We start from the raw sequence: 26,255 nt of genomic DNA, 5'->3' as shown, positions 1-26,255 counted from the left end.
TCATGACCTAGTAGACATTATACGAATTGACAGCTACTACTTAAATTATCCAGTCAACTGTAAGGAAAAAAAACAAACCCCAAAACCTTGCCAGTAGTGCAGCTCTGGTATCAAGACAGATGCTGAATTTTTAATCAAAGCCTGACCTTTAGGACTTGTCAAACTGTTGTGCAGAGATACTTTCTAAAAATGTTACTTAAAAAAGAAAGCAAAAAAAAAAAAAGAGAAAAAGAGCATCTTAAGATAGTGTAGCCATATGTGATAGTGAAAATGAAAGCATCTACAGAGAGGTTAAAAACAAAAAAAATCTGTGCAGGAACTGTGTGCTGGTAAAATGGACTCCATCAAGCCTGAAAACCTGATGTTTCAGGCAGCAGCTGCAGAGGCTCCAGCATTAAGCAGTGCAGCCCCTGGCTAGGGCAGGCTGCTGGAATACAGTATTTCTGTATGTTTCTGTAATGCCAAACAAGAAAGTAAGTGCTACAGTAACATTAATTCTACCATTAGCCACTATGTCATTTTCCATCAGAGCCTTGGAAGCTGGTATTTGTTCCACTGATTTCATTCAGGGTAAAATGAGTCTGTATTTGACCCAAATAATGTAAACTTCCTCCCCCCCAACAAAATAGTAGTATTGACTGAGAGAGCTCTGCTCACCACTCTCCAGGCGATTGCTGCCACCAAGGGGTGTGAGGCAGGGGAGAGGCTGCTGTAGTAAATCCCTATCTGAGCTACTGTAAAACTGAAATCGGTGCCTTGCAACAGAATTTACTCTGTAACAACTCCAGAGCTTTCATTCTGGAAATAGCACTGGCTTGTCAGATTTCGGGGAAGGAGAGGCATTTTCAAATTCCAGGAGAGTCTTAATAATTTATAATTCTGTACCTGTTGAGCGTGGTGTTACTTGAATCACAGACAGATGTATCTGTGAACAGGTTTGCATCTCTTTTTGCGTCACACCTTGGTCCCAAGAACATTTACCACCAAGTATCTGGGTTTTTGGGTTCTTTTATTTGTTTTGTTTTTTTAAAATATAGGTTATTATAAACAAGACATTTCAATTAATCCAGATCAGGGTCCTCCAGACTAATCAGTGACCTTCCCTGAAACTGTGGAATCTTCATCTGAGAATCTTAAAATCCAGATGTGTTAATCTGTTCAGTTTCCTGTTCAGAGAGGTTGTGGAGGTTCACATCAGGGCAACTTAACTCAGATATTTCTTTTGCCCAGATGCCAGAATCAGTGAAGTACAGCTTATAAGGGAGATGCTATTGTGTGTCAGACAAAAGACTTTCAGTTATGGAAGATATCTAACACCACCAGCGACATCAGATCCTTCGGATACACAGTGTGTGCTGTGCAGCAGGTGTAAAGGCCTGGTTTGCTGGTGCGCGGTACCTTACTGTGACACTGCAGCGAGTTGGGATTGACTCATGAAAATGAGCTGTTGTGAGATTCAACCGATAAAAGATTTTCCAGATCTCAAAATACACTTTCACCGATATAGTCCATTTTATTCCATTTTAACTCTGAGACTATAAAGCTGCTGAAAACCAAAAGGCATTAGAAAACAAATGTTTGATCTTACCCTACCTGAGGCTGAGGTGCGTTTTGTACCTTGAGAGACTGACTATGGCTTTATTCAAACTTTCCTTACACAAGTTATGTGGCAAGTATTGTATCCATCCTGTGCACAGTGGCTGCAGACTGAGGTGCTTTTGATCCACTTCACTAAATCTGCTTCAAAACTGTAGCTGAAGATATAAGCAAATAAGAGTTCGAGTGGTTTGGGTTTTTTTGTTTTTGTTTTTGTTTTTTTTTTTTAATTCAGTCAGAGCTAAAATAGACTGTTCAATTTGAAATGAGAAGGTTCACATGCTCTCTTAACCCAAAATAACTAAAGGCCTAAATTAAACAAACCTAAATGTTTCTGATTAGTATTTCTGTGGAACAAGCCTGTATTTTCAAAACCACAAGTGCTAAAACCTGTAGGTTTCCACACCTGTTGAAGCATATTAGGCCAACAAGAGTCAGTCCAAGATGATGAAATTACAGGGTTGTGTCTTAATTGAAAGCAAAATTCTTCATCTTGGAAAGACTTGGATGCAAACATAGTCTTCTAGACAACAGCAGAGCTAGTGAAGACAGACTCATTCTGTCTAGAATTAGTGATCACTAAACACATCTGTACAGCCCATGGTATCTCCCATGCCTCATTCATTTAGAGCTAGCCTGATATTCACCTCCTAGTTCACACTCGCCAGCAGCATGGTCTCATGGACTCTCCCAGCCTGTTCCCCAGCGTAGGAGGATCTGCCCATGCAGCTTGAGCCAAGCAGAGTAATCTCAGACACCGAAGAAGAAAACACAAGGGGAGGTCTTCATCACACATCACCACATGAAAACCCTCTGCGCTATCTCCAAGTAAGACCAACTCGGCACTAGGCAGAGCTGAACTGAGGCCCCAAGGGAGATAGTGCATCTTGGCAGGACTCTGGCATGAACAATCCAGAAAAATCAAAAAGGAACTCTTCTTCTGGCCATACAATAAGAATGACATCATGAAACTCCAGAAGCCAGCCTGGCCAATCTACCTGCAAACAAGTATAAGGCATGGTGGAGAGGCACCCTGGCAAACACAGGAACCAGAATTGTTTTGGGCAGAGCAGGTTTTGTTCTGTTGTGGGCAGGTTGTTTTTTTTTTTTAATTTTTGTTTTGTTTTGTTTTAAATGAAAAAAAGAAAAACAGCTCAAAGGAGTACTGGAGCATTTAGTCATTGTTTACTCAAAATGCTCGAGAGATGCTTCTAGAAAACTCAAAAATATAAAACCTGTTCAGGCTTCGCACCTTTTTTCTGTGCTGACAAGCTGAAGGTAGAAAGCTCCCTGGAGATGCACTGGGCATCAGAGACCACAACCTGGGGACCAGCCAGGCTGCCAGGCCCTCTTCTAACAAGGTCAGCTAGGGACCTGAGAAGGGGATCTTCTTCTGTTACTACTCCTCATTGCTTCGAACACCGTTCTGGATAGTATCTAGGCTTTGGCAGATTTGTGCTAGATTTTGACCCAAATGATTATTTTGGGGATGGGAGCCCAGCCATCTCCATGAGTGGAGCACAGGAACACTCACATAGAATTTTCCCCACCACTTCACGCTTGGCACTTTCCTTTGGGACACGGAGTGACTGCATAAATGACTGCACATCAGCCAGACTCTTCTCAGAAGCACCCAGTGAAAGAACAAGAAGCAATGGGCACAAACTAAACATAGGAAATTTCACCCGAACATAAGAAAACACTTTTTTCACTGTGAGGGTGACTAACCACTGGAACAGACTGCCCAAAGAGGTTGTGGAGATACTAAAACTCTCACTCCCGGGCAACTGGCTCTAGCTCACCTGCTGTGACAGGTTTCGACTACCTGACCTCCAGCAATCTCTCCCAGCCTCAGTTACTCCATGATTCTGTAATACAGTGATACTCTTTACATTATGATTATTCCACAATTTCCCCAACTTTCACTAATGCCACTTGCCAAAAGCTCTACAGTTTCACATAGGCTGAGTTCTTGCTCAAGGCCACACAGTTTAGCAGAGCTGGAAACATACCTAAGAAACCCTGATCCTAAGTCTTTTGCCAAACAAGCAAAAAGCAACAATGCATCACCTTTCCTATTTCACCCAGAGCGTTCTTACTTGGGGAAGATGAAATGCATGTGACAGGCAAAGCTGCTTTCAGAACCTCCATCCTGTATGTGCACATTTCAGCCTGCTGCAGGGGAATCCAACATCATCACGTCCCCGAAGGGCCATGCTTGGCCTTTTAATTGAATAGCACGGAGAAAGGAACAGGGAGAAATTTTGCACAGCTGGCAGTAGAATCTGTTAAGTCAGCAGAAGAAATATTTAAAGGAGATCACAGACCATGATTTCAAACAGTCTTTGGACATTACATTTTTATTATATAGCTTATAATTGTCATTATGTTGATGGGCACACAGTCTTAAAAGAAGTGTGAGATTACATGTTTCTAGATGTAAAGAAAAGTAACAGCACTAAATTAACCTTCCAGAACAGCATTAATTTCTCCATTCTTCATACCAAAAATCGAGTAAAAAAACCCCTCAAGTTTAAAATGTTTCACTGGCAGTTCTAAGCAAAAAAATAAATGTAGTTTTTAATAAATAAAAATACTTGCCTGCTTCCATTGTGTTTTGTCAGCTTCACATTCTTTTTCAAATAAAATTTAAAGTGTCTACTCTTTTAAAAGTTTATTGGTAAGATTCAAAGAGCAATTTTTAAAGCCTGGAGCATATGTACTTTGTTTTTTAAATAGAGCACAGGTTTTATAAATAGCTAGTTACAGGAAACAATAAAATAGACAAACTAGTAATACAATTTCATTTGTAACTGTGTGTTTCTAAGTGATATTTTAAATTCCTGAATCCAGACTGTCACCAATAGGAGTAACATATTTACATATTAAAACATTTACATTTGGGAAAACATTTAGCTCCCACATTATTTCACTTGCATTGTACATTCAAACTGAAAAGTATTTTGGTTCTTCAACATAAAGCACCTCAGAGAATATTTTAATCACAAGATAAACATTCTGTAAGTCAATATCACACCTTTCCGGGGGAGGGGGGGGAGTGGAGTGTGTTGGACAGACAACCTATTTTCAAAGATCTGGACTCTGAATTTCTTGATCAGCCATACATTACTCAATCACACTGCGTACTAAATTCAAGTTCAAAAGACAAGTCCAGACAGATTTTTCCTAAAGAGGAAAACTGGATCGAAAAGGACTTCCTGGGTCAGTTAAGTCCTGACCACTGCTTTTGCTGGCATCACTTCATACAAGCCTCTTTCAGAAAGATGAGAGCAATTTGCTTTCCACCCATACTAGCTCTAACAGAAGCTGTCTCAGAACCTAATAGCTGTTAAAAAGCTTCATCTCAATTTATGCCTCGCTTTACCACAACCACCTTACACCCATTCATTCTTGGGCTAACACTGGTCTTCAGCTAACAGCTTAATTACTCCCTCTCTCTAGAGTCTGATCCTCCGACTGTACTTAGAAGCTGCTATCCTGTTCCATCTCAACCAGCATTTCACTGTTCCTTATTCCTCGATAATCATCTCTGCACCTCATTAAGTATCCTGGTTTTGAAAAGTAGCCTAATTTTGCTGTAACTGGATCAAATGCTGGGTTTCACAGAAAATGGAAAAGCCTAGAAAAACATTTGTATTGGGAAAAAGTTAGCAATAAAGCCAGCATTCCACCATAAACATTCAACCTGCGTACAATTTGGACAACAAAAAGTCAAAGCCAAAATGCTCTAAAAATATATTCAGAAATAATTTAACAAACTCTTGATGCTGCTCTATCTACCAACCAGGAATTTAACCCTGAATTACTACTCTATTGCCTGCAGTAAGAGCACGATGCCTGTCATTTATATGCCATATATACTATAATCAGCACCCACAGCAGTGAAACTCCTGTCTGAAAGCATGCTAGGATCTGCCCTGCGACTTCACTGCAAGATTAAGACTGCCCATCAGCACAATCCAGACAAAAACATGTAGAAGGCTTTGCTTTCATCTGCAGAATCTTGCCAAGAACAACACTGAGTGTGGATAAAAAAGAAAACTGAAATCTTTGGAAATGGTTTGCATGGGTCATGAAGCACTAAAAAAAAACCATAACACGATCAACAGTTTTTACGTAATTAACTGCTTTGTAAGAAACAGCTTTGTTGCTGAAAACAGAACAGTATCTTCTGGAATGGCTTTGCAGCAATGTATCTCTGTTTCTTAACACTACAATATATACATATAGCTGTAATATAATCATAATAATAATAAAAAAAAATCTATATTTATATAGAGATATTAAGAACCGAAATCCTGCAACTGAAATACTTTGTTTCTTAAACTATAGTAGCAGCAACGAATTACGTTGTTCTCCTCACTGCAATATAACAAATACACTGATTTACTAACAACATATTCCATAGCACAACTCTTCTGTTTTCATACACTGGTATTCTTCTGGTAGTTCTCAGATAAAATGCAAAAGCTATTTACTTATGGACTTTTTACACACACAATCTAGGCACTGACATCAGACTTCAAGTTAAAAACTAGAACATTAAAGACGTCTCTTTATGGTACTCTGAACTGAATATTTCTCCTCCACAAGCACAAACTGAAATTACGTTTACACCATGGACTGTATTTTGTCATGTAATTCAACGTTATCAAATCTAGTAATTGCTTTCTCAGAGGATTTAAAGAACAAGGTTTATTAAGTAACAAACAGGTAGCTAAGTACTGGGTGATGAACACCTTTAATATTAAAAATATACTCAATGAGAAATAATAATTTAATGATCAAAACCTGCATTTTGATATTTCAGTTCAGTAACAAATGAAGACTGCCTTAATTCACAAAGTCTAGATCTGAACATCCCAAGCAAAGGAGGTCTGGATCAACCTATGGAGTGGATTCTGTATACTGTTCCTGGTATACAGACACTTATCTTCACAAGCAACTGATGTTAGTGCAGCATCTGACACATAAGAAAATTCTGCACTGGTGTTAGATATCTGCAAAGACTGAACTGTAAAGATTTTAAAGGCAGTCTGCGTGACACCAGTCCAAACTGTTCTGGTTCACTTAAGGAGTGCTAGTAGATATTTGGTAGAGAGCACTAACTACGCTGCTGCCTTCTGAAAAGCTAAACATTTTGACTAACACCACATCACGTTCATATTGTATTCAGATGTTGCAGGAGTTTTTGGCTTAGGAGAGGTTGGGGATGAGCAAGTCTCCCAACCCATTCAACCTCCAAGCAGACAAATCTTAGTAGTAGGAGTGTACTAGGGCATGAATGTACAGTAAGTTAAATGTGGGTGTGATGTCAGAAAGCAAACCCAAAACCTCTCAGTTATCTCTGCCTCACAGGAATCCAGATCACAAACCGTGAGATGATCTGAAGCTAGGAGTGTGAAAAGCTGGAACCAGATGTTTGTAAAAAGAAAAGGCATTCAAGAGGATCCATTTCTGGCAGAAGGCAGGCTATGGAAACGAGAGGGGTTTTGAAGTAAGGCACCTCTATCTGCAAACACAGAACCTTCAGTATTTTGCAGATGCAGTAATTTGTAATTTATAATTTATTAACACAGTACTAAACTCGACTACGCATAAAGTAGCCTGTTATAAGGCTGGGAAATAAGTTTCTACTTCCTTACCTTTCCTTAATTGTATTTTGACAGTTTGCAAAAAAAACATGCTATACCACAAGCTTCATGGAATGGTAGCACAGCTCTGTTCACAAGCATCATCAGCCTCTGCACCTTTTTTTTTTTTTTTGGTAAGTCTAGTTTAAAAAAGAAAAACCCCAAAAAACAAAACCAAAAAAAGCAAGACCCCGGAAAGCCACTACAAAAACTAGCTTTCTATATTAAAGAAGAAATACATCTGAGAAGACCTCCAGAAATTATCAGTACATGCACACACTGTTAGAAAGCTGTTTTGGTTGTTTCTTCACTTTGCTTCAGGTTTTGCTTAGCAGGGGTGGGAGGGAAGGGGCGAGTCTTTTATAGTGCTGTGTCATCGTCTTCTCCAAAATCTCCCACCAAAAGTGAATGCTTGTCTGGTTCATTAAGAACTATGCTGCTCACTGACCGCTTGTCTGAAAACAGAGAATTTATAGAGGCTCTACTGTAATTAATGATTCGATCCATTAAGCTCAGTTTAGGAGAGCCTGTGCCAGTCTCATCAATTCCAATGTGGACACTGATTTCTGATGGGCTCTTGTGCCTCATTTGGCCACGGGCCCGGAACTCAAGTTTCTCAGAGCTGGGTTTCTGGTACCTAAGGAAGGAAAAAACAATATATGATAATGCATCTCAGGTTGAAGTATACTAAAATATGGAAAGAAACTAGCCTACGTGCTGTGATCATGCACAAGCCAGAGACATTTATAATTTGATCAATAATACAGTGGTGAAAGTTTCAGATTTCATAAGGCTACTATATAACCAGAAGTTAATTCAGTGCTTTTTGGCCAGAACACAGAAAAGCAGGTAGCAAACTACATAGCAAAACATACTATTCCCACCACAGTGCTACACTACTCCTAACTGTGTAGTAAGGAACAACAATGACATGAGAAACGCAGCAGCTTGGTTTACTTACTGCAACAATCCTCAGTGTCAGTGTGGTGTTTACAGCTCTATTGTCTCAGAAGCCAGCATGTCCTCACAAGATTTGTGGAATTTTCCATTCTGAGCACACATGTGATTTGTACATTTCTCTTCATGTTAGAAATGACATTTTTAAACACTGCTGTCTGAAGTGCTTTGGACCAAATGACTCCTCAAACAAGAACAAAACCAACTGCTTCTAAACACCAACCTGCCTGAACTGTTCTTCAAAAAGCTTTGAAATCTGGCATAGTCCCACCCTTATTTTCTGCCACTCAAAGTGAAAAGACCTGAGCTCCAAATCCAAATTACAAACCACAGAATTGTTCATACTCACATCTTTAACAGCAAAGATGAGAGCACAACAGAAACTGAGGAGGCAGCCATTGCTGCAGATCCCATCCAGGGCTGTAAAACCAAACCAATGGGCAGGAAGACACCTAGAAAAAGAAAATAGCAGTAAGTTCAGAGCAGGAACATGGCATTACTCATATATTAACACATACAGTTTCACATGGACTGCCTAATTTTAGTTGTATTTCAATATGTTAATAAATAGGGTTTTAGTTTAGTGTTAAATGCATAAATTTTTGTGTTCTGTCTCACCTAGAGCCTTAAGGTGAATACAGCTGGATGTGTCACTTACACAGTCTGAAATTCAGAGTTAGGCATGTCTCACCTCCCTTGCAGTAAACTGCTTGTTCACAGGATCAGGCTCATTCAATAAAACTTTTCTCTTAAAAGTTATTTTGATGTGCTGAGCATATCCATAATAGCCAGAATGTGGGAGGAGGGCAGCTTAGAAAAACACCACTGCAACGTCCCCAGGCAGAGAACTCTGCACTTACTGACAGTCAGAAAAGAAAGAAAATGGATGCTCTTCCACACAATAGTAAGTCACTGCAATCTTCTACCCACTCAGCACAATCTTATTACTGCAGGGAAACATTCACATACCGGCAGCTATGGGAACTCCAATGAGATTATAAATTAGAGCAAAGACAAAGTTGATCCGGATCCTTTTCACAGTTTTCCTCGATAAATCTATACTTGCTACCACATCCATCAAGTCATCCTGCAAGGTATTACGTTTATTGGAGAAGTCAAAGAGAGGAAAGAAAAGCATACATGTAGTGTTATCACACTCCTATTTTAAAGCTAACTGCCATAGATTGGATGGAACAGACTACAAGTAGTAAGTATTCTGTAGGCTGCACTAGTTTGTCTGTATAGAGCCTATACAATCAGAGACAATCTTATTCCAGATATCAATGTAATCCAAATAATGTACACAGCACCACACAGTACAGCTCTAGACACTGGCCACAATTTCTGTCAAGGTGGTGTTGATATGTAGGAAGAAGTGACTATAACCTCGGAAGTACTGTGGTATGGTACTGAAATATAATTTATGTTTGACAAAGGTCAGGTCACTTTTTCCTCCTTTACCCACTCTCAAACTTTAATTACTCCAAAATTTGCAGTACCCAGAAAATGGGGAGGTTTCCTTCGTAGCATAATTACCACTATACTAAGCAAACATGATGAAGGCAATCTCTTCTCTGCTCCAGTTCTCCCAGCTTATGAAGGTTGTACACCTCAGCAGTGGTCCAAATCATTCAATACATCCTGGGCCTTCTAACCCCTCTTATAATCTCATTTTAATGAAGAGCACGCTTACTTCTTACCTTAATTAGAACGACGTCAGCTGCCTCAATGGCTACATCAGTACCTGTGCCAATAGCAATTCCCACATTGGCCATAGCAAGAGCTGGGGAGTCATTGATACCATCTCCAACCATGGCCACCCGTTTTCCTTCGTCTTGCAATTGTTTCACTTTGGCTACTTTGTGGGAGGGAAGAACCTCTGCAAACACTTTGGTGATGCCAACCTAAAGAGAGAGAAAGCACAAAAACATCTTGCAACTTTTTCTACTAGCTATCAAAGCTTCTGCCTCTAATAATGTGACTAAGAAGGTGGAAACCTGTGTTATTACTCAGGCTTATTTAGTTCCCCCCTTATTCTGAATTTGTTTCCATCACCATTTTTCACAACAGACCAATTCTATGGCAGCAACAAGCAGTATCAACACGACACAACATGTTTCCTGTATGTGGGCTGCAGCAAGCTTCAAACCAAACACACGTATAACAACTCACCTGAGAGGCAATAGATCTTGCTGTTTTGCTGTTGTCACCCGTCATTAGGACAACTTCTAATCCCATACTTTTTAAAGTGTAGACTGCCAGTTCAGCTTCTGGTTTCACAGTATCAGCAATAGCTATCAAGCCACAAAGCACTCCTAGAAGAACAGAAAGAAAGAATGTGTTTGTAATAAAGATCTTTATTGCTTTAGGAAAAAAGAAAAGGTAACTTTTTTCGCCAGTAAGACCAATTCCAGAAACAGCATTATTGACAGTAAAAAGCAGGGTGAGAACAGATATAAGGGCAGCAACGTCGAAGGCAATACAGAGCACAGACTGTGCAGTAACAAAAAAATTACTTTTCTCCTTTCTTTCCAGGGTGAGAACAGATATAAGGGCAGCAACGTTGAAGTCTTTGAAGTCTTTGCATTATATTCAACTCTCCTGTCAACTAAGAAAGGCAGGATGAGGTCTCTCTCATATGAGCGTGTTACAGAACTATCTAATAATCTCTTTTAATCCTATTATTCTGCTTCAGGTATAACTGCTATGACATTATTACTTACTACTTTCTGTTTAAATAGTGACAAAGCAACCCCTGAATAAAAAAAAAGACAGCATCAAACTTACCATCAACAGCTGCTAAAACTGCTGTGCGGCCTCTCCGCTCATGTTCCATCATGGCTTTATCAACTTCATTTTTAACAAGGAGGCCATTTCTATTCATCCATTCCCGATTCCCAATGAGAACGGAGTATTTTTGAGCAGTCGTATTAGCTGAAGGAAGAAAAATACAATCCTACCATCATATGGGTAACCAGGAAGCTTCCCTCCAGCTAATCCTATCCAGGTTCTCCCAGTATGAACTGAAATATCATTACAGAGAATCCAAACAGGAAGTCTCTCAGTACTTTCTGCCCTACCAATCTTTTCATGTGTTCTTGACAAGAAAGACGCTATTTCTTCTGTAATAGGTAGTTACCACATCAGTGGACCAAGCATCACAGGTCAAAGGACAGTAAAGCATCAAGTCCCTTTCTCAGTGCTTCTAATTTCAAAGTAACAGCTCAACATACTTGAAAGATCTAACAATGAGCTGTTCTTGATTGAAAACCAGTCAGTTGTGCAAATATACTTAATTTTGGCTAGCAAATGGTAACTTGGGATGAAGCAAAGTAGAAACAGAGAGAGTTGAAAGACAATTCCTATGGGATATTCCAGCCCTATATTCAATATGCAACTTCAAATTGTATTTAATCAAAATGTCCCGAGTGATGTGTGAACATGAAACAAACTAATGGCCAACTATTTAACGTATGCCTTGATGCAAGCTCAGTTCTCCAGGGCAGAAAACAAGTGACCTCATTCTTAAGGATCCCAAAGACACAAAAGCAAAATTATCCTTTTTATTCTATAAACCACAGTTAGCTTACTTGGTAGGTCAGCATCAATAATCAAAGTAGGCTGCACTGATTCCTCTGTATTTTCCTCAATTTTCACAAGTGTCACATTTTTAAAATTGTTTTCTTCAACCATTCTATTTTTCCTGTAGAGTAATGCTTCAATATTGGTGACTTTACAACTAATGCCACAGCCTGGAACTACCTGAAAATCTGTACATGTCCCAAGGGTTTCTGAGTCCAGTTCCTAAAGAAAAAGGACGCAAATTGAGAACATATTAAAATATGTGAAAGCATGCCACATTTACAAACCCCACAAAATAAAGTGCAGTCAAGCTAACGCTAACAGGAACAGAGAAATATTCAATCCATCATCAAAACATAAGTTTGAGTATCCAGTCATCTAATATGGTATTAAGTTATTTATGTGGCTCCACAATTTCCAGCTTTCCCAACTGGATACATCAGTTACTTTCTAAATAAGGTAAGACTATTTACACATATTAAGTACTGCAAGAGAGGTTCTTCCATAACAGAAACCACTCTTCTCCTATATAAATAGCTTACCTTTTTGCAGTATTTCGTTATTGCTACTCCAAGAGGATGCTCGCTATTACTCTCCGCAGTGCCCACTATCGCCAGCATTTTATTATGTGATAGTCGGTTACTCTCCATGAGAAACTTCACCTGCATCACTTCTGGAGTCCCATGAGTAATGGTACCTGTTTTGTCAAATACAACCACCTTTACCTGCAGCAAAACAGGAAGACTTCATTCAATGAACAAAGCTTTAACATAGAATTTCCTCAGAAAACCACCCAGTTTAACCAAACTTACTAACATGCACTGACCAGCCATCACTTACCAACACGTACTGACATACAGACAGAGATTGGCAAGATGCCGTCAATACCAGCCTTTAAAGTTCCTGTGACAATAACCCACATTTCTTACCTTATGTGCCATCTCTAATGGCTCTCCTCCTTTGATCAGTATGCCATTCTGAGCTCCTACTCCAGTACCAACCATCACAGCTGTCGGGGTGGCTAATCCCAGAGAACAGGGACATGCAATACACAAGACCGTGATAGAAGCTTGGAAAGCAAAGCGGATTATCACTTCGGCTGTAGAAATGCTCTTATTGTAACCCTAGGGACAGAAGTGTGTTTGAGTAATAGAAGAAACTGAACAACAGAAACAGTGTATTCAACTACACATCGACTTTGATGTTAAAAAGAGAAAAATCTGCAAATATATAAGCTAAAGTATTAATATTAAAAAGTAAAGCACAGGCAAGTTATGCAAAAGCTCGGAATAATAACCAAAACAATGACTAATTCACTAATGACTCTGTGCTCTTCTATACTGCATGTACCTGCCATCTGTTTTTATTTATAGGACATTTTCCTAACTACAGGACCACATGTTACGATAACTCTTTTACACTCCAATAAAAGATAGTCTATCAACAATATATACAATAACAAAGAAATCGGATATGAAGATTGCTTTCCTGGAAATGAATAAATTCTAATCAGAAATAGTCACAAACCAAGAAATCTGATCTAAGCAATCCTAAGGTGTAAGTTAGGATCCTGATCCTCCTCTGGCATCTGTAATGAAGGTGAATTCCACTGATTTCTAAGATGAATTTACACAGAGCTACAATAACAAAACTAGATGCAGAATTGGAGCTTGTGACACAAGGGACTTCTTTTCCACACAGAAAAGGAATGGAAATTGGGAAATTTTGGTGTTTAGTATTTACTTTTTAAAAAAATTAACTTACTTTTTCATATTAACTTTCAGGAGTTGATTAATTACTGCAGATTTTCTTTAAGTGTAAGTGTAAGAGTGATACAGTGTAAGAAATATAATATAAAAGATATAATATTAATATAATATATATAGCCAACAACTGTCTGCAAGGATAATTCAAGAAAGGGAACCACTGCAGTCTAATAGACTTGTAGGCTAACTATTTTTTTAAACATTTCAGAAGGTGTTTAAGGAGACTTACTTACCAGAAAGTATTTTTCTACTATTTCAAAATCCACAAATCCAATTATAATCCAGGCAAAAAGGGTAACCACCGAGACAGCTACAATAGAAGGAACGAAGTAGCCACTAAGTTTGTCTGCAAACTGCTGGATAGGAGCCTAGGAAGGAGAAACACGTCAGCTCCAGCAACATCACGCTTATTCTCTTCTATGCCTTCAGAGAGAATCACAGATTCTGTTTGCAGCACATATGGCATACCACACTTTATAATTACATATTAACTTAATAAGACAATGAGACTTGGAACAGCAGACTGTCTCAAAGTCACTATTCAGCAAGATACTTCATTATGCAACTGCAATTAAAATCTACACAATCTTAACCACTCTTCAAATGATTTGGTATGCTGATGCCTAAACAGTAAGACAAAATCCAAATGCTTAATTTGATAGTACTCTACCTTTGAGGTCTGGGCCTCCTCCACAAGTTTAACAATCTGGGAAAGAGCTGTATCAGCTCCAACATGGGTTGCCGAAATCAGTAGTGATCCATTCTGATTAATAGAACCTGCAATAACTGTGTTGCCAGCTTTTTTAGTCACGGGCATTGCTTCACCTAAGGAAAAGTCAACAACAAACACTAAGGTATATTCAACTCCTAACGTGCAATTACAAGAGTGAGAACAGTAGCTTCAACTTCCCTTCTTTGGATTCATTTACAGGAAAACAAAAACATTTTTACACTTGCAAAAAGCAAAGGCTTACCTGTGATAAGAGATTCATCCACCATAGAGTGTCCTTCAATAACACGACCATCCACTGGGAATTTGCCTCCTGGGATCACTTTGACAATGTCACCTCGTTGGACCAGTTCAACATCAACTTGCTCTTCACTAGAATGATGTATAGTGTTTTTAATTAGAGATTGTTAACTGAAGTTACCCAGGCAAAAGGAGCTGTCATTATACACAAAGCATTGGTTGACATAGTTAATGTATACAAAAACTGTCAGAAGAAAGGACATTTTAGAGAACACTATGATTATTTTATCATAATTTTATTTACTTTTGAGTTGAGAAAATCCACTAATTTTGTTATCACAGCAAAATTTATCAAGATTCCAATAAAACAAATCAAAACAGTGTTAACTGTTCTGCATTTAAACATTTTTATCTGTCAAATCTGCTAGCAAATCTGAAGTTATGTGCTTCACAGTTCTATAGAATGGTAACATTTGTCTGTGAATTAAGCATATAAACAACAAAAAAGGAACAACAGAAAAAGCAAATGACAAAGCAAGATACCTTAAAAGAACGTTACCAGGGCCCAAGGTAACAATAGTAGCTTCAGTAGCTTGTAATGAAATTAGTCTTGCCAGTGCTTCTGATGTTTTTCCCTAGAATAATAATTTTCATATTTTTCTGACTATGCTATTGAAAAAAAAAATTGCTGGGTAAATGACAACTGTGTATGTTGCAATTTACCCTATTAAGAAAATACTTTCTGCAAACAGACTTAATATAAGTAATTTCATATTTTTACTAGTTCAGTTACCGAAGATGATTTTACAACAAAGAAGGTTAAAAGAACCTAACAAAGCTTTTTAATGAGGGGTTTTGTTTGTTTGTTTTTTAAAAAGGTACACAACATTCTGAAATTATTCTTAGTGTCTTGCAGCTTGTAGATATCATGGGCTTTTATTTTCCTTACCTTTGCAACATGCTCTAGCCACCGGCCCAATGAGATGAACACAAACAGCATAGGAGGTGTGTCAAAGAAAGTTACAGGGTTTACTTTGGCTTTCTCAGCCATTGCAACTAGAAGAATAACAAAGGAGTAGACAAAGGCAATGGAGGTTGCCAAAACAATGAGCACATCCATATTTGCTGTTTTGTGCTTCAGTGCTCTGTATGCCTGTACATAGAAGTGCCAGCCTCCAAACATCTGTAAATAAGAGCAGAAGCTGTATTTTATACACACAGCAGCAGCATTTCTGTAAGAGACAGAGATACCCATGAGTTGTCATGTTCCCACTTACCTGCACGGGGACACAGAGTAAAAATGACAGAAAATTCATAACAGATAATCCTGGTAGAAGCTGGTATTCCAGGATCATAGAGGAGTGAAGAGCCTCCATTTCCTCACTGCTCATGTTGTTATGTGCATGAGCATCTGAAAGTTGACTGTCCATAACCATCATGTAAATCATCAGCCCCATGACAGGAATACAGAAAACGAGACTCACAACAAAAGACCGTCTCCACCTCAGATTTAAAAAGAAGAAAAAAAAAAAATGGTTTTGCAGTCAAGTGCTGGGTAACATTTTAGCTAGCAAGTCTGCACAGTCACAAAAAAAAAATCATAACTTTATTGTTGATTAAAAAAGAAGAATTAATGATATTTATGGAAGCTAAATATGTTTAGTAATACTTACTGCCTTATTTCTTGTTTGTGATCTAGATGACTAGCAGATCTATCTTTTTTGACTAATGAAGTAGTGAAACCTAAATCCTAAGGAAAAAAGCATAATAATAAAGAAGAGAACAGATGATTTCTGAAGACACTTTGTGCTCATAACAAAGTTATTGCGAGACTGATGGTTCCAGCCTTACATTTGATTTTACTTTATTAACATTTCTGATATGATTGTCGTTATTTTTTAGTTACCTAGCAAAGAGAGAAAAGCAATCTGATGTAGAAATCAACGTTTCTGGAACATTAACATGCTATTTTAAAACATGGCTTTTCAAAATGGTTATTCCTGAAGCACAGAAGTAGAGAAATAGAGGGAGAAGGCAAGAAACTAATTTCATCTCTCTCCTGCTAGAGTACTCATGGATGTGCTTTATTTTTCTGCAAACCTATAGCTAGTATCTTCAACTCTACCACAGCCTGGCTTTCCTAATATTTCTGTTTAAAGACTTAGGCAAAGTCGTAACAGAGCATTGCTTTTGAGCCAGAACACAAATATTATCTGCAGAAACCTTCCATCTACCCAGATGGAAGGAGAGAGACATTTTTTCCTTTCAAGAGTCTTCCGTTCTGTTTCTGGGGTATGTAACTCTTCAAAGGACACTGGGTATTTTATGAGACTTGGTGGTTTCATGAAACTTACCTTTATCACTTGTATAATATCTCGAGGACCTATAATCTCAGGATCATATTTAATGTGTGCTTTGTTGGTTGCAAGAGCTACTGAGCAGTATAAAACACCATTAGTCTTCATGAGAGTGGATTCTATTTTGTGTACACAAGAAGCACATGTCATTCCTCTCACCTGTAAAATAAAGGTTGCTTCCCATTATCAACACTACAGGTTATTTGGTAAATACATCTCCAAAAGTAGGAAAAGCACTTATGACTATCCTGAATTACTTATTGCAAATTTCTGAGGTTTGAAGCAGTGAGATGGAGCTCTCTAGTTAAGGAAGAAAGCATTACAGAGGAGGCATAGCATAGAGACAAGGTTATTAAGCTCTGCTAAAGCTCTTCTGGCTCTTCAAGCTCATAGCTGGGGCACAGTGAGCTAGCCTCAGCTACAAAAAAAACCCCCAAATAACAAGCAAATTCCTGCAATAGGCACAGTAACCAAAACCCACAGGAGTATTTCCCCAACTTCAATGTAGTAGTGAGCCAGCAGTTTGCAGGACAAGATACAGTTTGCGATACATACCTGATGTACTCTTACACTTTATTAAGTACTTTAAATTAAGCTCTATTATATGATTAACACTTTAGGAAGTGGATGCTGACACAAGCACATCCAATAGATAAAAGGAACAAAGACAGGGGTGGTTGGTTTTAATTACTAGCTTACAACAAGTTCCAGAATTCCATCTCCTTCACCACAGTTTTCCATCACAGTAGCTCCAAAGCCCAGTTCCCGTATGAGCTCTGCAATAGCTGAAGGGTGTATGACCGCAGGATTATACCTCACTTCTGCCTTTCCTGCCATGAGGGCCACAAGTATCGAATGTATTCCTGGAAAACAAAACGTAGGAATGGCAGATCACATTTAAGAAAAACACTGCATTTATGGTAACATGATGGCACAATAGTGATTTACTGAAATGGAGAAAGATACCATATTGTGGGTACACAGAAAAAAAAAACGTCATCATTTCTAGAAGATGCATCAACAATGCAACAAAAACACCCAAATGTAGGTGTGATATATCCAAGTAGTGCTCCACAAGTTGCATGTTTTCAACAGCCTAATTCCAAACATTCAATCTATGCTACATTAAAAGATTATATATTTTTACTTAAAATAAGTTCTAGAATACAGATCTGCATATTTCTCTTATCTGCATTTACCATTTCTAAAAGCCTTTTCTTCAAGGGAGAAAATGTCTGAGAAAGGGTAGATCTAACAACGTGCAGTCCTACTGTACAGTACGTGAAAAGGATTTAGATTAATGCATTTTCTAGGATGAAAAAAAATAAATTCCAGGTTAACTTGGAACACATCCATCTTCATTACAATAATTAAATACAGTCTACATTAATGACTTGTCATTACATCACAGTCATGCAACTATTTGTTCCTGCAAATATAATCATCACACTGACAGAAGATAGACATAGTTGTCCTGACTTGCAGAGCTAAAATTAACTTATGTCTCTTTAATCCATATTAATACTGTCCCTCTCTAATAGCTCCCTTCCTAATACAGGCACATATGCTTCTGCCTTTAACCTGCAGACCTGGCCACATCCTTCCAGTAGAAAAGATTTGGTTTAGTTTCAAAAGGATCTGTATTGGATCCCTGGATTCTCTTTGGAGCGCTACAACTCCTGCTTTTGAGAAAGCAGTCTCGAGCCAGCATGGCCACAAAGCAGCAAGAACGACATCGTTTTCACTCTATGGAACAACAGTGAGCAGACTATGTTCTCACCCATGAAACCCACCAGCAATGGTACTTCACTTGACAACCCACCCATTAAAAATGCTGTACAAAAGCTAGATGTATTCTCTGAAAGAAACACCCAGAAATTTAACAGATTACATTGTCATGTCGCTTACCATCTTCTCTTCTCAAATTTCTCTCAATGTTGGCTACACATGAAGCGCACGTCATTCCTGTGACTTGGACATAGCACTTTGATATAGTCTTTGTCTCTTGTCTAGCAAGGTGGGTTGGTGACACTTTGGAGGGAGGCTCGGTTTTGTGAGATTCCAGCTGCTCTTCGGGTGAGGAATGAGCTATCGCCACAGGTAGTTCTGCCTTTGCTGAAAAGGAAATTGCAGTTCATGTCATTATGAACAGTCATTGCAATGAGGTATGAGTTGGTACTGCACCAGCCATAAATAATATGTTGCTGTAAATTTAGCCCAAAAAAATGGTAATTGTACATGCCTTGTCAATCAGATTCATCCATCTGTCAACTAAGAGTAAACAAAAGAAAACAAGACAGAGCAGGGCCACTGATTAACTGACTGCTTTGTTACTATTTTTCCTTTTGTCTTTCCTTATTCTATTTGTCCATTCTGTTGCACATCTTTTGTCCTCCTCTGTAGGTTGTAAGCTAAACCTCTGCATTGCAACCTTAGTTTTACACATAATTTTACTGACTTTACGTGGGGAACAAAGCTGAATTTGTAAGCAAGTGCATGTTTTGTAAGCTAAGTCAGTGGTTTTGATCTTGGAGAAGGGCTCTCAAACTACAGACAACTGCTTCTTACAGCAATTCAGGAGATGCTATGTTTATGCAGGAGCAGGATGAAAAGAATTAAATGGGAGCACCTGGCCACTTCTTCAGTTATTGCCATAAAACAGCTCGCATACTGTATTTCTCAAAATTTAATGTTATTGAATCAAGAACTGGAGCTTCCCTGTCCCTCCAGGAAGCCTCTCTTCCTACCAGCATTTGCCTGTATTCTCGCTGTAAGTCATTTGCATTCTATTACCTAGCCATCTGCTCCCACTGTGCAATTACTTTTAGCGTACCAGTCATCACAAGTACACAGAAGCATCTGTACTGGTTTTGTCTGGGACAGAGTTAGTTTTCTTCATAGTAGCTCGTATGGTGCTATCTTTTGGATCTGTGCCCAAAAAGCATCAGGAACACACTGATATTTGTTATTGCTGAGCAGTACTCACACGGCATCAGCAGCCTCTTCTGTTCCTCACGCAGCCCCACCAGTAAGTAGGCTGAGGGTGCACAAACAGTTGGGAGGGGACACAGCCAGGAGAGCTGATCCCAACTGACCAAAGGGATATCCCCATAACCTATGATGTCATGCTCAGCAACAGAAGCTGAGGGAAGGAGGAGCAAAGAGGGATGTTTGGAGTGATGGTGTTTGTCTTTCCAAGTAACTCTGCTTTCCTGCAGGTGGGTAAACATCTGCTTGCCAATACGAAGTAGTGAATTCATTCCTTGCTTTGCTTGCACATGCAACTTTTGCTTTACCTATTAATCTTTATCTCAATGCACAAGTTTTCACTTCTTTACCTTTCTCTTCCCCATTGCACCATGGGAGACTGAGTGAGTGGAAGGGTGCTGCTTAGCTGCCTACCAGGGCTATCTCACAACAGCACCATTTTAACTACCTCAGTGACATCCGCACTTTTCAGATTCTTGACACTCCTCAGTCACGCCTGAGCCTGGTTACTCCACACTCCTTCACTAGTTACTCCACAGGAGCCAAGTCTTTGGCAGTTCTCTGTTAAAGAAATTTCAGTGCACCAGTCTAATATTCTTCACAGCTAGCAAAGCTCCAATTCCACATTCATGGCATGAACACTACACAGTAGCAAACTGGAGCACCACTCAAACATCAGTGTTTATCCGACATATTTGTATTTTCAGACATCTCAATTATTTTTAATTAATCTAATATTAAAGGAACTCTATGTATATTTAATTATCTCATTGACGGTGAAGATATAAAGCTTCTCTTGGCAAGCACGAAGTATATGTCAACTACTAAATTTCATCTTGGGTGGTAACAAATCCTAAACAGAACTGCACAATCCTTTTAAATTTAAAATTTTAATATGTCATTACCTGATACAGATGCATCAAATCCCATATCCTCTATTGAGGCTCGCAAGTCTTCTGAGCATGTTTGCAGAGGGTCATATTCTATAGTTCCATTACGATTTGCAAGAGAGACATGAATAGATTTTACACCTGCCTTTTGGGATATGACTCCCTCAATGGACTGCACACAAGAGTTGCAAGTCATTCCCTCAATATTTATCACAACTACTTGAGTAAGTGGCTGGCTAGCATGTTTCAAAGCTGGGTGAGGAGACTTCAGTGGAGATGCCAACATCGAGAAAAGTGCTACATTTTCATATTCGTCAGGAAGGCTGACTTTAAACGTCTCTGGAGACACTGCCTCTATGGCTTTTCTCAGTACATCTATGCTAATTAAGTTTGGGTTATAATTTATAACGGCAGATTTCTTCTCTAATGAAACAACTACACTAGTTACTGATGGGAGTGCTGATATGGTACTCTGAATATTGAAGACACATGAACTGCAGTGCATGCCATCAATTCGGAAGACAACTGTCTTGGTATCATTCACACTTGTGTTTTCTTTCAGTGCTGTTTCAGAGCCTTTGGTCTGAGTGTTCTTCAACCTTTCCAGGTCAATTGCACTGAGCTTGAGGGGTCTAGGCTGCTTTTTGAAAGATGCTGTGAAACCTGCAGCTTCAATTTGATGTATTATTTCTTCTGCTGTAATTAGATGAGGCTGGTAGACAACAACAGCTTCCTGATTTTCCAGGGACACTGAAAATTAATCAATAAAAATAAGCATGCATTACTGCCCTAAACATAATAAGCACATTGCCCAAGGAGCAACAGATCTTGTCAAAGCTTTCCAAGAATGCTTTAAATGCTCAGAAATGTAACTGCGGTGGAAAATAGATTTAATTGGTAATTAATTATTTGGTAAATATCGAACAATTTAGATTTTCAACCATTTTTGTCTCATACTATAACAATTTTCAACTCGGCTTTTCCTCAATTTTTTGCTCTTTCCCCAGGACTCTCACAAATGGCATTACTATTTCTTACCAAATTTGTCCTTTTATGAGGGGTCTGTGGCAATACATTTATGCTAAAGCTATTTATACAGATTACTGTCTTGCCTTCTAGATACAATCACATATATGCCAATATTAATTTTTAATTGAACAGAAAATATAAACTAATACTAATTACAATGCAAAAAATACATCTGGTATTAGAGATTTCTCTAACTGGCAACAAAATTATGGAACACAACTACTCCAGGCTCCCAACCAAAATATGAAGCAACCACTGAATACTGTCACACACGTAACAGCAACAGCCCCACCACAATGTGGGCCACTTTCTTCACTTCTAGTCCAAATTAAACATGTAATTAAATAGCTGTTACCACACAGAATAACTGTCACACTAAGCCATCTAATCTAAACCCAAGATATCTCCACAATGCCATCAGAGAATAACTTGATTAACTTCAATTTACATAAAAATACACTAAGGTTTTACCTTTAATCCTCTGAATTCCTTGCAATTTGCCAATCTTGCCCTCAATGGTGCTGGTACAGGAATGACAGGTCATCCCCTCTATTTTCAGGCGAAGCACAACATTACTTGTTTGATACCAGCTGGAATCTTCACAAGTTCCAGGTGTTACCTCTGGTGCAGAGACATTTAAATCTACTCCTGGGACCATCTGGATAATCTGCTTGCCATTTACAATGGAAGAAATGAAAGTCACCACTGCCGTTTTGTGATCAGAGGACATTTTAACATCCATGATACCTTTGTTCTTTAGTAGCGTACTACAAATCTGTTTGGGTGTTAGAGCTGACTGAGTAGGAATTGTAAGAAAAATAGTGTCAGGTAAAACAGGTTGTGGGTTTGAATCAGCTAACGTAGCATCAAATCCCATGTCATATATTGCTTCCTGTAGTGTTGCTGGAGTCTGCAGTTTTGAGTCGTAAATGATGACTGCATTCTTATCCTCTAGAGATACCTTGCAACGGAAAGAAAAACCAAAAGAATTTAGCAAACTGCAATAATTAGAGATGAGAACTAATACCCTGCATGCCTAGAAACAGCTTTTACTTGCATATATTAGTAACACTTGTCTAGAATAATCGTATCCATTACTACTCACCTTGAAGAGTAAAGCCACAGCAACAGCCACCAGAAAGTAACCTCTGCTCATCTGTGCAACAACTTGAGTAGAAAGAACAATTTGTTTCTCCCCCACCAGTTTCAGAATCCTTTAGAAGTCTGCCTGGCTACTTTTACTTATGACATCCAGACAGCATCAATGTGCTTAATGAAACTTCCAGAGCCAAACTCTCCTGAATTACGATGACTAACCCAAATCAATCCCAAAAGCAAGACAGCCCACAGAAAACATTCTAATCACATGTACAACTCTGCAGATAATAGCAATTACCCTTAGGCTACAAGGATGGAAGATGACACTCTTTGAAAATCCCACAGACTGAAGTAGCAGTGAAAGGAGTCCAGTATTTCTAGGCATCTTATGCACAGGCTGTTAACTTGCTATGAGCAACAAAGCGCATCAGACTTCACAGAACAAAATTCAGTTTTGAAATCTGATACATGACAAACATTAAAGAAGCTGTTTCTCCTCTCTCTGTACATTTTGGTGATCCACAGACGTCCTGATTTGGCACAAACCTTTCACATTAGATGGTACAAATATCCTCAATTTAATTTGCTCCCAACTGATGATATATCAAACACAATTACTGCAGTTTCCAAAAGGAAAAGCCGATGCCTGCCAGAGGCCCAACACATTATCATTCAATTCTATCTTTCCTGCAGGCAAAGGTACAACCTAAAGACCACAGTCATGATTAAATTAGTCCAGTTAAATCATTTTAAGAACCACCTTTCTTCATTTTTGTCCCAATTATGGGCCTTAGCAGAATTAGCAACGTGGACATTCACTGGTTTCATTGCAGCTGGAGGCAGAATAACGTAAAAGCAGTTCTGTTTGTCTGTGTTAGCCATCCAACATTCATCTCCCCTGCTGACCTAATTCATAATCATTAAACAAAATCCTGTTTTCTTATTCTCAGAGATTTTTCTGAAACAAATGATCTGGCTAAATTGAAGTTCTGATGCTGTAATGAGGATAATTACTAAATATGACCTCTAAGTTTCTTATAGTCCTGTTCTACTCAGACTAATCTATTTTCTTGCCAAGAGTTAAATTATTTGGGGGTATTATTTTACAGGCTGCTTTTAGCCTTCATTTGATTTCATGCTTGTGGATACCTAGTGATATATCTGACCGTATCACATCATGGATGTTAGCAGCACTATCTCTGTTTCTAAAATGGTCTGTTCTAGGGCTTTTGCTTAACTTTTAAATAAAAGTTTCCTGTTCTTGCCTTTTTTTGACTTTCTTCTCATTACATCACAATACTGAATTAATTGTAAAGCAGAAAATTACTTCATTAACAGGTAATGACTTAACTCCCACCGCAGTAAAGTCAGCACTTGTTTTTCTCTTATACCAGAAATACACTAATGTTTTTCTAACATCGGTTTCCTGTGAAACGTACAGAATATACCCTTTCCACATATTTTCCTCCCTTGGTGCATACTTTATCATGGTTTCTCATATAAGAACAAAGCTTTGTAAGAAACAGTGATAGTGTTACTTACTTTAATGTTATAGATACCATTCAAATTCCCCAGTTGCTGTTCAATGGTTTGAACACAGGAATTGCACGTCATTCCCTCCACACCAATCACTACAGATTTTGCCTCCATTGTGAAATTCTACTCAAGGCTTCTCATTGCTGTTGGACAAAAAACAATTAAGACATTTGTTCTTAAATCTTTTAACAAAGATTGAAATAAAATCAGGGATTCAACACTTAGCCACATGTAAGTTCAGAAGATGCAAAAATCTGAGCAAAGTTGAATAGGAAAGAGACCTTTAGGTATTTATTCCTATTAATTTTCAAAAAGGGAAAGTGTTCAGACATTTATTATTTTATTTGTGTTACAATCAAGATAACTTCATTGCAGGCAGCAAGCTGTGATCCACTGGTGTGTGAGATGAAACTACAGGGAGAAGCAAGTGAGAAAGAGAGAGACCAACTCTTGGAATGCCAGAATGCCAGAGGACAGCATGCAAACCACAGTGGCACAGGTGATCATATTTTTCCACATATATATTACACATATCATCCTATGCCAGCAAAAACAAGCAATACTGAAATTAGTCTTCGGAAGCAAATCGAGCTTTTTCCACATCCCATTCAGAAAAGTCTAATTTCTGTTCCTCTTAAGATTATCATTATTATAATTGCTCATAAAAACAAGTCCAGAAAAAAAAAAGAAAAGATTGAGCCTAAATGAAATTAATTTGTAGAAATAATGGCTAATGCAAAGGACTTCTTTTGTGCAGCGTATAAACCCTTAAGTAACAGATGGGAAAAGAAGTTATTTCCAGATTTATTTTTTTTTTAACCTTTTGAAAATCTGCATATTACTTTTTCCAATGACAGAGAGGTTAGTGACCAGGAAAATTATCACAGTCAACTGCTTAATGTTTGGCTGCAGTGGAAGCAACAGCAAATTCTGATGATTAACTGAACAGCTAAGTTAAGCACGTGCTTAACTTTTTTTTTTTTTTTTAACCCTGGGGACTTATCTTGGAAAACTAAATTACAGTAAGTATTAACAATGTTCAATTGAATTAATTTTCTTGCTCTTTGGTGACATTTCAGAACTGCTCCTTGTTTTAGGAGGTCTGAAAGTTTCTGGTTTCACTTTGAGACGTGCTACAAACCATGTAAGAACACAAGGATGTTTCATCATAGAGAGAGGTTTACCTCACTGATACACAAAACTAAATGCTGAAGCTTAATCAACAAGAAGTAAAGACAGTATAAATCTCTCAATTAGGGAGGTTTCCATTAGAGGAAATACATATTTTTCCTTTAACTTAATTTTGTGTGAAGAGCCAGGAACACATTGCGAATTTCTGCCAGGCACTAGCCTGTGGGAGAATTTAACTAAAATTATAGTTAAATTCTAGGTCAAAAAAGAAAAAAAAAGTTTAACTACGTAAACAACATGGAAGACAGTCCGAGAAGTCAATTTTAAACATTTATTTTCCTAATGCTTCTCCTAAAATCCGCAAATTACCAGTTAATCCATCTAAACTGTGGCATGAGACTTTGTGTTCTGACAGGCAATAAAAGTTCTGTTCAAGAATACAGAGTAAATGACTAGACAAACCAAGAACTAGTGCACGTTACTGATAAGCATAATGGACAGGAATGTTCCACAGGGCATGAAGGAACCCTTTAGCCATAAGGACTTTAGACACTTGTATGCAACAACATAAGAACCTTTTTCACAGATATGTGCAGAAAGGGCCACAAAGATGATGAGGGGCTGGAGCATCTGCCTTACGAGGAGAGGCTGGGAGAGCTGGGGCTGTTCAGCCTGGAGAAGACTGAGAGGGGATCTGATCA

General features: G+C 38.4%; 1 protein-coding gene across 1 annotated transcript; it reads right to left on the bottom strand.

Moving 5' to 3' along the window:
* Positions 1 to 7,588: 7,588 nt before the first annotated feature.
* On the bottom strand, positions 7,589 to 24,537 carry ATP7A (ATPase copper transporting alpha). The gene is made up of 22 exons (XM_010176857.1): positions 24,430 to 24,537; positions 22,261 to 22,750; positions 20,776 to 21,510; positions 18,791 to 18,997; positions 17,582 to 17,745; positions 16,880 to 17,041; positions 16,199 to 16,275; positions 15,803 to 16,028; positions 15,475 to 15,708; positions 15,069 to 15,160; positions 14,530 to 14,657; positions 14,226 to 14,380; positions 13,789 to 13,923; positions 12,719 to 12,913; positions 12,332 to 12,514; positions 11,798 to 12,011; positions 10,995 to 11,141; positions 10,380 to 10,522; positions 9,908 to 10,111; positions 9,177 to 9,294; positions 8,557 to 8,659; positions 7,589 to 7,887 (listed from the first exon to the last, which is right to left on the bottom strand). The coding sequence occupies exons 1-22, from the start codon at positions 24,535 to 24,537 to the stop codon at positions 7,611 to 7,613; spliced, it is 4,497 nt and encodes a 1,498-aa protein (XP_010175159.1). The 3' UTR covers positions 7,589 to 7,610.
* Positions 24,538 to 26,255: the final 1,718 nt, after the last annotated feature.

This window comes from Antrostomus carolinensis, unplaced genomic scaffold, assembly GCF_000700745.2.
Source record: "Antrostomus carolinensis isolate BGI_N321 unplaced genomic scaffold, ASM70074v2 scaffold16781, whole genome shotgun sequence".
Classification (NCBI taxonomy): domain Eukaryota; kingdom Metazoa; phylum Chordata; class Aves; order Caprimulgiformes; family Caprimulgidae; genus Antrostomus; species Antrostomus carolinensis.
Note: the sequence above shows the minus strand (reverse complement) of the source record. Positions and strands in the feature narration are given on the sequence as shown.

What these genes read in the sequence shown, in the direction of transcription:
- ATP7A (XM_010176857.1), bottom strand. Translation starts at nt 24,537, where the DNA reads ATGGAGGCAAAATCTGTAGTGATTGGTGTGGAGGGAATGACGTGCAAT. An exon ending in ATGGAATTCTGGAACTTGTT is followed by an intron (nt 17,042 to 17,581) that starts GTAAGCTAGTAA and finishes TTTATTTTACAG; the next exon opens with GTGAGAGGAATGACATGTGC. An exon ending in TGGAGTTCCCATAGCTGCCG is followed by an intron (nt 8,660 to 9,176) that starts GTATGTGAATGT and finishes TTCTTTTTCTAG; the next exon opens with GTGTCTTCCTGCCCATTGGT.